At 39.4% G+C, this 14,203-nt stretch overlaps 1 protein-coding gene across 1 annotated transcript; it reads left to right on the top strand.

Moving 5' to 3' along the window:
• Nucleotides 1-10,144: 10,144 nt before the first annotated feature.
• LOC130940320 (aspartic proteinase nepenthesin-1-like) lies at nt 10,145-12,892 on the top strand. The gene has a single exon (XM_057868433.1). The coding sequence runs from the start codon at nt 10,517-10,519 to the stop codon at nt 12,176-12,178; it is 1,662 nt and encodes a 553-aa protein (XP_057724416.1). The 5' UTR covers nt 10,145-10,516; the 3' UTR covers nt 12,179-12,892.
• The last annotated feature ends 1,311 nt before the right edge of the window (nt 12,893-14,203 follow it).

The raw sequence follows: 14,203 nt of genomic DNA, 5'->3' as shown, positions 1-14,203 counted from the left end.
GATATGCAACACTGAAAGGCTGCCACCCCCAAGACCTATTAAAAACAAAAAAGGGGGAAGTCGCAGCGAGTATTGTGAGTACCATAAAATATATGGTCACTCCACCAACGACTGTTACGACCTCAAAAATGTGATAGAAAAGTTGGCTAGAGAAGGCCGGCTTGATAGATATCTCATGGAGAGGTCGGACATCCATGGAAAGAGAAAGCGGGATGACATGGACAGGAGAGATCCGCCACCACAAACCCCAGAGAGACATATCCACATGATCTCAGGAGGATTTGCGGGAGGTGGGATCACCAAATCTTCTCGCAAAAGACATCTCAAAAGAGTCTATCAGGTCGGGGATGAGACACCCGACCTCCCCACTATCTCATTCACGAAAGAAGATGGGCAAGGGATAATCCCCGGGCATGATGACCCGTGGTGATAACTATGATCCTAGCCAACGCCCATCTCCACAGAACCCTAGTAGACCAAGGAAGCTCGGCGGACATCCTTTTCAAGCCCGCCTTCGACAAACTAGGGTTAGATGAAAAAGAACTGAGAGCTTACCCCGACACTCTATATGGGTTAGGGGATACGCCAATAAAGCCACTGGGATTTTTACCCCTTCACACCACCTTTGGAAAAGGGGAAAAATCAAGGACTCTGAGTATAGACTTTATAGTCATCGATGAAGGGTCAGCCTACAATGCCTTAATTGGCAGAACTACCCTTAATCGACTTGGAGCAGTAGTGTCAACTCCTCACCTCTGCATGAAATTCCCGACTCCAGGAGGAATAGCAACGGTGAGGGGAGACCAAAAATTGGCAAGGAAGTGCTACAACGAAAGCCTGAATCTGAGAGGAAAGGGCAAAGAAGTCCACACCATAGAGTTAGGTGGGACAAGGACAAGAGAAGAGCTACGACCCCAGCCGGGTGGAAAAACCGAGGAGATACAAGTCGGTAAAGAGGAAGGAAAAACGACTTACATAGGAGCCAACCTAGGGGAAACCCTGAAACAAAGGTTGGGTGAACTCCTAAAAGCTAATTCCGACCTCTTCGCCTGGAAGGCTTCCGACATGCCCGGGATTGATCCCGAGCTCATGTCTCATAGGCTCTCGGTTTACCCAGGGTCCCGACCTGTACAGCAAAGGAGACGCAAACTCGGCCCAGAGAGGGCCTCCATAGTAGAAGAGCAAGTACAGGCGCTCCTGGAAGCCGGCTTCATCAGAGAGGTCAAATACCCAACATGGCTAGCCAATGTAGTGCTAGTCAAAAAACAAAACGGTAAATGGAGGATGTGCGTCGACTATACCGACCTGAATAAGGCCTGTCCTAAGGACCCTTATCCCTTACCAAGTATTGATACCCTAGTAGACTCCAGCTCAGGGTACCAATACCTATCATTCATGGACGCCTACTCGGGATATAACCAAATCCCGATGCACGAGCCCGACCAAGAAAAACATCGTTCATCACACCAAAAGCCAACTATTGCTACGTGGTCATGCCATTCGGACTGAAGAATGCAGGAGCCACGTACCAAAGGCTGATGAACAAAGTATTTTCCCCCCATTTAGGGAGCTTAATGGAGGTATACGTCGACGACATGTTAGTAAAAACCAAGCAAGAAGTCGACCCCTTAACCGACCTCTCACAAGTCTTCAACACTATAAGGTCGCATGGGATGAGACTAAATCCCGCAAAATGCGCCTTCGCAGTAGAAGCAGGGAAATTTCTAGGCTTCATGCTAACACAAAGAGGGATTGAGGCCAATCCCGACAAATGCAGAGCCATCCTAGAAATGAAGAGCCCGACTTGTTTAAGAGAGGTTCAACAGCTCAATGGCCGACTTGCAGCCCTCTCCAGATTTTTGGCAGGATCGGCACTAAAATCCCTTCCATTATTCTCCTTGTTAAGGAAGAGATGCCAGTTTGAATGGACTCCAGAATGTGAGGAGGCGTTCCAAGAGTTCAAAAAATTCTTAAGCCAACCTCCTATCTTAACCCGACCAATACCGGGAAAAGACCTCGTCCTATACCTATCCGTGGCAAACAGGGCTGTCTCCTCAGCCCTGGTCCGAGAAGACGAGGTCGGTCAACACCCGGTCTATTTTACCAGTAAGGTTCTACAAGGCCCTGAGCTAAGGTACCACAAACTAGAGAAGTTTGCCTACTCCTTAGTGATAGCCTCACGAAGACTACGACCTTACTTTCAGGCTCATACAATAAGAGTCCGTACGAACCAACCCATGAAGCAAATCCTCCAAAAGACGGATGTTGCAGGGAGAATGGTTCAATGGGCAATAGAACTCTCCGAGTTCGATTTGAAATATGAAACTCGGACAGCAATCAAAGCCCAGTGCCTTGCCGACTTTATTGCAGAGTATGCAGGAGAACAAGAGGAGAAACCGACTACATGGGAACTCTATGTAGACGGATCATCCAATAAAACAGGGAGCGGCGCAGGCATAATATTGGTAGACGGAAAAGGAACCCAGATAGAGGTCTCCTTAAAATTTGAATTTCCGGCTTCAAACAATCAGGCAGAATACGAAGCCTTGATTGCCGGATTAAAGTTAGCAGAAGAAGTTGGCGCTACAAAGGTGATGATCTATAGTGACTCACAAGTGGTGACTTCCCAAATAAGTGGAGAATATCAGGCGAAGGATCCCAACATGAAGAAATACTTGGAAAAAACCTTGGAACACCTAGGGCACTTTGCGGAAATCGAGGTCAAGCATATAACTCGGGATCTAAATAGCAGAACCGACGCCCTATCCAAGTTAGCAAGTACCAAACCTGGAGGGAACAACAGAAGCCTGATTCAAGAAACTCTCCAAGAACCCTCGGTAACAAAAACGGAAGATGAACAAGAGGTACTTGAGGTAGTCGGCCTAAACCTCGGATGGATGAATCCCTTAGTCGAATACCTGAAATTCGACATCCTCCCTAAAGAGGAGAAAGAGGCTAAAAAGATCCGAAGGGAAGCACAACATTATACATTGGTGAAAAATGTCCTTTACAGAAGAGGGATATCAACACCATTACTGAAGTGCGTACCGACCTCAAGAACCACCGAGGTGTTAGAGGAAGTACATAGTGGAATCTGCGGAAATCATCTCGGAGCAAGATCGTTGGCCAGGAAAGTAATCCGAGCAGGATTCTATTGGCCGACCTTGCAGAAAGATGCTACAGACTTTGTGAAAAAATGCCAGCCATGCCAGATGCATGCGAATTTCCACGTGGCTCCACCAGAAGAGCTCATTAGTATAACTTCCCCTTGGCCTTTCGCAAAATGGGGAATGGACTTGTTAGGTCCTTTTCCCCAAGCACCAGGACAAGTCAAATACTTGATCGTGGGAATAGATTACTTCACAAAGTGGATAGAAGCAGAACCACTAGCCACCATCACAGCTCAAAGAAGTCGCAGGTTCCTCTACAAAAACATTATCACAAGGTATGGAATACCTTATTCCATCACCACTGATAATGGGACCCAGTTCACCGACGCCACCTTCAGAAGTTTGGTTGCCAGCATGAAAATCAAACATCAATTCACCTCGGTAGAACACCCACAAGCCAATGGGCAAGCCGAGGCAGCTAACAAAGTCATACTGGTAGGACTAAAGAAAAGATTACAGGAAGCAAAGGGAGTTTGGGCTGACGAGCTCCCCCAAGTGCTATGGGCTTATAGGACGACCCCCCAATCCGCCACAGGAGAAACACCCTTCCGATTAGTCTACGGCGTAGAAGCCATGATTCCTATAGAAATCAGTGAGCAAAGCCCAAGGGTAATTCTCCACGATGAGGTCGGAAATGTACAGGGGCACAAAGAGGAGCTTGACTTGCTCCCCGAAGTCCGTGAAAACGCCCAGATCAGAGAAGCAGCACTAAAGCAAAGGATGACTACCAGGTACAACAAGAAAGTCATTCGAAGAACATTTGCCTTAGATGACTTGGTCCTAATCAGAAACGACATTGGAGCCAACAAATCGGGAGATGGAAAGCTCGCCGCAAATTGGAAAGGGCCATACAAAATCAAGGAAGTGTTAGGAAAAGGTTATTATAAAATAACCGACCTGGATGGCGTTGAACTACCGAGGTCGTGGCATGCTTGTAATTTAAAAAGGTACTATAGTTAAAAGCGAACTCTGCTCCCTGGTGTACTCTTTTCCCAACTTCATGATTTTTTCCCAAAAGGGTTTTTTCTGGAGAAGGGTTTTTAACGAGGCATCATAGTAGAGGCTAAGGGAAAATATGCTATCAAAACCCTTAGTAGCAAAAAGTACCTTCTCGATTAATAAAGATCTTTTTCATTTCATAATATCTCTTATAATATCCTCCTTTATTTTTCTAAGTCTTTCTACGAAACGCGCCGACTTAAGCTCGACAAAACGTGAAAATCCCATGAACCGACCTAGATGGTCGTCAGGATAAAACGACGAGGTACAAGTCGGTGTAAAGAGGTTATACAAGTCGGTCGTAAAAGCTCGGTAACTAACCCAACTCATAAGTCGGAAAGAGATCCCGAGTAGGAAAACTTGGAAAAACTTTGATCCGCAGATCGGAGTATAACACCAAGTAGAAGAAAAACGCATGGCAAAAATAACCTAAGTCATAAAAACTCACTAAAGCAAAGTCGAGTATAAAGGATAACAAAAGGGATATGACAACCTGAAAAGTTTAAAGCTTGCATACAAGCCTTTCCACGAAAGAGGCTCGAAAAAATAATGCAAGCTAACAGAAGGTTTTTCGAAAAGATCAAACATATTTCAAAAAAGAAAAGCATGTGCACGCGTAAAGTAACGTAAACCCTTATCCAAAAAGGGCACCTACTTCGATTAGATAACCCTTATCCAAAAAAGGGCATTTATTTCGTTTAAAACCCTTATCCAAAAAAGGGCAACAAACAGAATATTTTGTTTACGGCCTCAAAAGGCCAAGAAGCAAATTGTTCAACACCACCAGAAAATAAATAGAAGTTTAAAAAAGGGGGGACCCACAGGCCGGGCCCCCATATAGCCATAAAATTAAAGAAGTTATTTTTTGGAATCACCACCACCATGAGGAACATCACCAGGGCTGGAAGGAGGAGCCAAAGAAGAAGTCGGAGCAGGAGCTGAAGAACTCGGTGCATCTTTAGAATGAGGAGGAGACTCTATAATTCTCTGCCCCCGAGTCTTTAGGTCTGACTCGGAAAGGACCTCGGGAGCAGGAGGATCAACAATGACGCCATCAATCACCACTTTGTCAGGATGTAATGGAGAAAGATCCAAGTCGGGGGCTATAACCCTGACCTGCTCTAGGAAAATTCTCCAAGACTCCTCGGCACCATCGGCAATAGAGTCCTCCAACTCGGCGTATGCGTTCCGAGAATTCAGCAAGTCCTTCCTCACGGCCACAATATCTTGAAATAAGCTGTGGTAGCTGTCTTGCGCCGTTTTCCTCAGATTCGCCTCCAAGGTGCATTGGGCCCGCAGCTTACCCTCCTCCTCCTTCAGGTGATCCCTCTCCTTCCTCAATTTATCCCTCTCCTCCTTCAACTCCTTCTCATGCTTTTCATAAATAAGAATCCTCCCCTCTAACTCCTCAACCCTCGAGGATGCCCCCAAAGAGCTGAGGGGAGCCTTCTCAAAAATGTCCAAAAGTTTGCCACAAACACCCGCCGCCCTAAAACTCTCCTCAGCCATGGTAGTGAGGTGGTTTCGAACAGAAACATCATCCATACTGATAAAAGGATAGATGTTCTTTCGGACGAATGCCATAGCATCCGCCTTAACCCCACCATCGAAGGAAGAAGAGCCAGACTCTAAAGTCTTGCGCTTCTTCTTCTCGGGCTCGGAGAGAATTTGGGCTGAAGGGGGTGGTCGGGGCAAACTCGAGGAAGAAATTACAATGGGTTGAGAAGGAGTGCCAGTGTTCTTAGGAGGAGGAGGTGGAGGAGGAGGAGAGGTGATCGCCCCGGACCTAGCCCGGGACTTCGCCTTGGCCTCTCGGACCCTTTGGTAGGCCTCCTGAGCGTTCTTTTTTGCCATATCTACAAAAGAAACAACAAAGTTACAAGTCGGTAAAATATAAGTCGGCGGAAACTACTCGGAAATAAAGAATGCATGCACTACCTAGTTGAGATTGAACGAAAGTCGGTGTTCCCTGAAGAATTTTTCTGGTATCCAAGTACGGGGACCTCCCCCACGCTTCTCGGAAAAACCCTACAATGGCCGCCTCCACCTCATCCAGGTCATCGGGACCGTATTTTTCACAAGAGGAAGGCGGCGACCAATAAAGGGGGAAGCGGGGGGAGGAATGCTCATCCAGAAAAAAGGGATGGTGACCCTCTACAGCTTGAACCTTGAAGAAGAAGTTTTTGAAATCGTGGAAGGACTCGTCAAAAAGGGTGAAAATCCTCCGACCTTGAATGGCTCGGAAGGACACCCATTGTTGCTTGTTGTTTAGCCCACTGAAGGGCTTAGTCATATGGAAAAGATAGAAGAAGATTCTCAAGGAAGTCGGAAAGTCCAAAGCGTGGCTTATAAACTGGTAAATCTTCAAAAAACCCCATGAATTGGGGTGGAGTTGAGTAGGGGCAACCTTACAGTGGTGCAAGACGGATATCTCGAAATCAGAGAAAGGAAGAAAAACACCCAAACGGGTGATCATACATTCATACATGAAGAAAAAATGAGGGGCCGCCTCATTAGCCCTTCCAAAACAGACCCGGTCTTCAAGACCGGGATTATCAGTTCATATTTGGGCTCGTTCTCGTCCGAAGTACAGAGCCTATGGTGGGTACGAAGGTGGGTGATAAACTCAGCGTCAACCAACGGTTCCTCCCCAAGGACCGTATCGTCAACCCACTGAGAAAGAATGTCTACAGAGGCCATTTTTTATAAAGAAGAAAGTGGCAGAAAACCTACAAAAAGGAAAAAGAAAAAGAAAATCAAAAATTACGGCCACTAAAGAAGAGAGATTCGAAACTAGAATCTACAGGTCAACCTATCTACTCGCGAAACATGCAAACATAAAGCATGGCATGAATAAAACAAAACTAACCTTTATCCGAAAATGGAGGTTGGAGAAGAACGGAAGTCTTCGAACGCAAGGATACAGTACGAACAAGATAAGGAGAAAGTTTGAAAGATTGCAGAAACGGAAAATGGAAAGAGAGGAAAAGTATTTATAAAAAAGGCTAAGGGGCATAATGGTAAAAACGAGGCAGTCATTAATGAGACTGCACCGTTACCAAAGCCCTCAAATCCCTAAATAAACCCTCAACGGACACGACGCTTGAATTGACGTAACTGTCAGAAACCAAAAGTTGCGAAAATCACGTCGGTTTCCAAGATCCGTGTTCTTTCAAACAAGTCGACTACGAACCCGAGTTAAATACTTGAACCCAAACTTTAAAAGATTTGGGCTCAAGTAGGGGCACTGTTCATACCCTGGCCCAATGTTAAGGGCCCAGGACCAATCGAAAGGCCTGATCCACTAGGTTAAGCCTATCAAAGCACCCACCTCCATCCAAGAGGTCGGTGTTAACCCCGACTTGGTATGAAGAAGTCGGTTGCGAGATTAGCTGGCAGATAAATACTCATTCAAATGAGTAACCGCCCCTGAAATCTCTCCAACCGCTTCATAAAGCCATATCTTAACCTCCCTAAGATAATGGGACGGTTATTATCCTAAAGATACGGCACTACTCCAACGGTGGTTATTGGCTCACCACTATAAGTACACTGACACGCCTCAGGTATTCCTAAGTCCAATACTCTCTAAGACCCGCTCACACCCTTGCTAACTTAGGCATCGGAGTGTCTTTGCAGGTACCACCCCCCATTCACGCGCGAGCACAAGTCGGACGGAGCCTCCCGAGTTGCGGACCCACACGGAGTCCTCCTCCATCATACACTTGGGCCGCCGAACGCCATCCATTGGACTAATCTCCGGTTACCCATCGTAACACTCTTAAAATTTTCTGATATTATAATTTTAAAACGAATCTATCGATTTTATAAAATTTGCACTAAATCTGACGATTTTACGATTTAAATTTTATTAAGATTTTATATTTTATGTTTTATGTTTTTAATTTACTTTTTCGATTTTACGTAATATTAGTGTAAAATTGTCACCGTAAGTTAAGTTTTTAGTTAAATAATTTATTTGTTATTTAACAAAATGTACACAAATAACCAATAATGTAAGTTTATAGGCTGTGAAAAGAAAAAGAAAAAAAAATATATGAAACAGTATTTTCCAAATTAAAGAAAAATGTATGAGGCAGCAGTATGATAGCCGCCTATGAAAAGGTGATAACATAAAATTGAATTCAAACATATATTTTATCAAATCTTTTTGTTGGTAGGGTTAGGTGGAAACTGTTTGTTATTTAGTATACTGTACTACCCATATTAACATATTATTAATGTACAAACTTTAAAATTGACATGCCGTCGTATGTTTAATCAAGTTGTGTCCAAAACAGTTATAATAAACTAATTAAGTGATGCATAACTCAGTTGCGTAAATTTTACATATGAAACAGTCAATCGATTTTTTTTATGTTTTTATTTTTGACTAGTTAATTAATTAGTTGGTGAAAATTCAAGTGCAGTCAACTTCACGTGAAGTTGATAGATGAGAGCCGTTAGATAAAAATTTAATCAAATCAGTCATATCATCTAACGATTCTCAATTATCAATTTTAGGTGAAGTCGATTGCATCTGAGTTTCCACCTAATTAGTTATCTGCTTAAAAATATTATTAATATGTAAAACTGGAATTTTTTTTCATTGTTTTGATAGAATTTCTACGGAATACTCTATGGCCCGTAACCTAGGGATAATATGTTTTGATCTTATTTTTAAATATGACAAATTCTTGATTTCTTCTAATTGAATAAAAGTATACTTTGCATAACTAATAAATTAAAACTCTCTTGAGTGAGTTATCTGTATTTGGTGCAATTCATTATTTTAAAAGTTACAATGAATTACGCGCAAATTATACACAAAATATAATTGATAAATTATTACTAAAGATATAATATCATAAACTATGATTTGATTATGTTTTTATTTGTAAAAGTTTTAAGATTATTTTTCATATACTGAGTCAATATACATAATAAATGAGTCAATATACATAATAAATGAGAAATAATATTTATACACCTTATATATTGTATGCAAATTTGACATTCTATTTAATATAATAATAAAAGCATATTATTAACTCAATTTATATATGAGATAAAATTAACAAAATAAAATATTTGAATTTCCATTTATTAGTATTAATAACACTGTAGCAGAAGGAACAAGACTTATTCAAACCAAAACCTTTGACCAGAGACCAGAGTGAGTTATTAACTTATTATATCATCACTTTGCACTGTTGCAAATGGGTATTAGTGACAATGTGTTTCGTTGCTTTTGACTTTTGGTAGCTGCATTTTCATTTGCCCAAATCTCCCAATATTATTACAAATAGTAATATTACTTTTCTATCAAAATTGCTCTAATTTATAATAATAATAATAATAATAATAATAATAATAATATAAATTTTAGAAATATGATTTTATTTATTTATTTGCAAAAACTTAGATTAGTTGACAGAATAAAAATTTGTGATTCATATTCACATATTTTAAATTATAACCCAAAGTTATTCAATAGCTTAAAATTGTAGAAATAATATTAGAAATTCTATATTCTTATTACTATAATTCTACAAGAGGCTATGACCCAGGAAGCAGATAGGAAAAATCCCCTATAAGAACAAGACCAGGTATACTTTTTAATTATTTATTGTTATTACTAATTAATTAATTTAACTATTGCCCTCACATTGATCATTTTGCAATAAATATATGATTTCAAAAGCCTCATGAAATTAAAAAATTTATTATTATTATTAAAATTTATTTCAGACTCTAAAATATTACAACTTTTTTTTAGTTACTCCCAGTATATATCGATCCAACAGGTTTAAAACTTATTCGTAGTTAATCAGAGCTTTATTTAAGAGTTCGTCACTAACTAATATAAGTTGCCTTATGTTGAAAAAGAAATTCAAATTCCAAATTTTTGTTTATGCAAACTAATGAATTAACTACTAAATCAACCAACCGGATACTAAAAGGATTACAACTTTATTGTGAATCAAACCGCGTTTTTGGGCACTGGACTTGACATTTGTATTTCCAGGTCTTTGTTTCCAATTTTCAATTCTCATTGCTACTAATAAAGTCACACAAACTCAACCTTTTGAACCATCTTCTTCTTCTTGTTCTTCCTCTTCTCAGAAGAATAGAAAGAAAAAAAGCTTTGGGGTTTTCAAAAGTTCACATTTTTTTGGTTTTGGTTAGATTTCCCATTTTTTTCAAATCCTTGCCAAGCTCAGAAAGTTTGATAAAGTTCTGCTCTTTCTGGGTTTTTTATTGCGTCCCAGATTTTCATCTCTGAAATTCTGTGTCTGTAAGGTGTTTGATGTTGTGACTTTCTCAAGGGTGAAGCTCTGATTACTATGGTTTTGAAGAAAGTTTCTTTGGTTCTGGTTCTACTTGTCATATGCAACTCTGTTGTAGAATCCTTTTCAAGTAGGAACCATGATCTCATCAACAAGAATGGTTCCTCTCTTGCAGCCATAAAGTTCCCTAATCATCCAAGCTTCAATGCTGTGACTTCTTCTGGGGACACAGGGTGTAGCTTCACAACTTCTGCCATGAATTTAGGTGAAGAAACCAATGATGATGATGGTGATAGTGATGATGAAGGTGAGGCTTTTCTAGAAGCAAAGCCAAACAAGGAAATGGTGAAGCTTCATTTGAGACACTCAATGAACAAAGATGATGATGATTTCACATCAAGGGATTTGACCAGAATTCAAACCCTGCATAGAAGGGCCATGGAGAAGAAGAACCAAAACACCTTCTCAAGGCTGCAAAAGGCACAGGAGAAATCCAGACCAAAGACAAAGCATCACCACAAGCCGGAGAAGTCTCCGGCCGCAGCGGCTGCGCCACCGGATTATCTTGCAAACCAGCTTGTGGCAACCTTGGAATCTGGTGTCAGTCTTGGCTCTGGAGAGTACTTCATGGATGTGTTTATTGGTACACCTCCTAAGCATTTCTCTCTAATACTAGATACTGGTAGTGACCTTAATTGGATTCAATGTGTTCCTTGTTTAGCATGTTTTGATCAAACTGGTCCTTATTATGATCCTAGAGAATCTAGTTCCTTTAAGAACATTAGCTGTAGTGATCCGCGCTGCCAATTAGTAACCTCGCCGGATCCACCTAGGCCTTGCAAGGGTAAGGATCAGAGTTGTCCATACTTCTATTGGTATGGAGATAGCTCGAATACAACCGGTGATTTCGCCCTCGAGACCTTTACAGTTAACCTCACCACACCTTCAGGGAAATCCGAGCTAAAGCATGTGGAGAATGTGATGTTTGGCTGTGGACATTGGAATAGAGGATTGTTTCATGGGGCTGCAGGGTTGTTAGGATTGGGGAGAGGGCCATTGTCATTTGCATCTCAGCTTCAATCCCTTTATGGCCATTCATTTTCCTATTGCCTTGTGGATAGGAATAGCAATTCTAGTGTTAGCAGCAAATTGATATTTGGTGAGGATAAGGAGCTTTTAGGCCACCCTAATTTGAACTACACTTCATTTGTTGGTGGCAAAGAGAATTCAGTTGATACATTTTACTATGTTCAGGTCAAATCTTTGATGGTTGATGGTGAGGTGTTGGATATTCCTGAGGAAACTTGGAATTTATCAGCACAAGGTGCTGGTGGAACAATCATTGATTCTGGCACCACTTTAACTTATTTTGCTGATCCTGCTTATGAGATCATTAAGGATGCATTTGTGAAGAAAATTAAGGGATATCCAATTGTTGAAGGGCTGCCACCTTTAAAGCCATGTTACAATGTGTCTGGGATTGATCAGATGGAGCTGCCAGATTTTGGGATCTTGTTTTCAGATGGAGCAGTTTGGAACTTCCCTGTGGAGAATTACTTCATCCAGATTGATCCAGATGTCGTTTGTCTGGCGATCTTAGGGACTCCCCGGCACGCCCTTTCGATCATCGGAAACTATCAGCAGCAGAATTTCCATATCCTCTATGATATGAAGAAATCAAGGCTTGGTTATGCACCAAGGAAGTGTGCTGATGTGTGAACTTTTGCTTGTGTTGGAAGGTAAAGAAATGAAGAACAATTGTAAACATGGCAATTTAGGAGAGGTAGATTCTGTAGATGGAAAATTGGATAGTGGTATATACAGAAAAACAAAAGAAGAAAATTAGAAAAGAAAGAAATAAAAGAAAGATCAGGTTTTGATTTTTCAGATTATTTATAGAATTAGGAATCAGGTAAGCAATTACAGAGGGAAAAAAAAAAAGGGTCATGACATTGTTTTGTACACATTTTTTTAACCGCTTCAATTTTTGTTGTTTAATTTTAGTTATAATATTTTGTTCTTTCAATTCTATATGGTGTTCCCTTGGACTAATTATCATGTTTGGTTCTTATTCTGGTTTATATATTCTCAAATCTCAAAAGGAAAATTGCAAGCTCAGAATCCTGACTAATATTTTTTATTATTTTTTTTAATTTTTGGTTCCTGTTCTTTAGATTGAAGTCTGAAGACATGATCAAATAATGGCTCTGGTTATTTTCATTATGTGGCATAAATATATTATTCAATTCAAAGGCCAATTTGTTAGGTACACTGCAAAATTTATTTAATAAAAAATGAGTAACACATGGATTCCAAGAAAGAATGGGTCAACCATATTGTTCTATGATTTTATATCATACAAGTCTGCCATTATTTTTCTATTGTCTCCGATAATTTAATCATATTATAAAATAATTCGTTCATTCTCTCAAACTTTACTCAATATATTCTTGCACTTTTTCGTCTCTTCTTGAATAGACTTTATTTATTCTTACTTATTATACTATATATTTTGGTTTAGTGGTAATACTAAAAGAAAGTTTCAAAGGAGAAAATAGCTCTAACCATATAAAATTCTGATTCAAAATTATATGGTATATTATTAAACTTTGCAATTTTTCTAAGATAAATAATTTATTTTATTCTATTTATTAGAACTAGCATATGGCCATGTTTGTGTGTTTATGGATCAGATCCGATTCGCATGTCTGTGGTGTTTATCCGAATTCGATTCGAAAATTGTGGATATAGATTCGATCTGCAAGGCTATCGGATTGGATTACGCATTTTGTGTAGCTATCTGTATATCTGCGTGTCTACAAAAATAAAGAAATAAATAAGTAAATATTCTTTTTATGTTTGATTTTAACTAATAATTATCATATATATTGTATTATTTTAATTTATTATTTAAAAAAAGTATATTTAATATTATTTTAAGAGTAAACATATTTAAAAGAATAGAAAAAATGAATTTTATTGATATTCTTTTAACAAAAATAAGCTTTTAAAAATATTTTTGTATTTTGCGGATATGTTCTGATTCAACCCGCACGGATCCAAATTTAAAAACGGATATTGAATCCGATCCAATAATTTTAACATAGATCAAATAAAAATTTTGGATATATCCAATCCGATCCGATTCGATCCGCGTTTACTCTATGGACATGTTCCTCATGTAGACAACAAGAATATGGTTAATTCAAACTTAGGCCATATCAAATAACTATTTAAGTATTTATAATTCAATTTAAGACCTCTGTCCCAAAAAGTAACAGAAAATAAATGAGGAACCATCTTCCCCATAAAACTATTGACTTCATTTATATTAGAGAATTCCTTAAATAATAATTTTCTTCTTAGGTTAAGTTTTAAAATTTATCATCATCATAATAATTGGCTGTCAAATTTAAAGCTTAATCTGTAGTGTAGTGTATCTAGTTTACAAAACGAAAATGGTGGATGCTACGGCAAAATTGCCAATTTCATCTTTTTGTAAAGACGTTTTTTATTTTGTGGTTGTTATTGATTTAAAAGTGTATTATTAAAAGTGTTGTTTAAAGAGAAAGTGTTACCCTTAATCGTTAACTTGGCTCTGATACCAATTTTCAATTTTGACTTTTCTTTTAATTCCTTTTTCGAAATTTCTACTAACTCTTCATATTTTGCTTCGAATAAGTTTAACTTTTCTTTTAATTCCTTTTTCGAAATTTCTACTAACTCTTCATATTTTGTTTCGAA

Source organism: Arachis stenosperma, chromosome 7 (assembly GCF_014773155.1).
Source record: "Arachis stenosperma cultivar V10309 chromosome 7, arast.V10309.gnm1.PFL2, whole genome shotgun sequence".
Classification (NCBI taxonomy): domain Eukaryota; kingdom Viridiplantae; phylum Streptophyta; class Magnoliopsida; order Fabales; family Fabaceae; genus Arachis; species Arachis stenosperma.
Note: the sequence above shows the minus strand (reverse complement) of the source record. Positions and strands in the feature narration are given on the sequence as shown.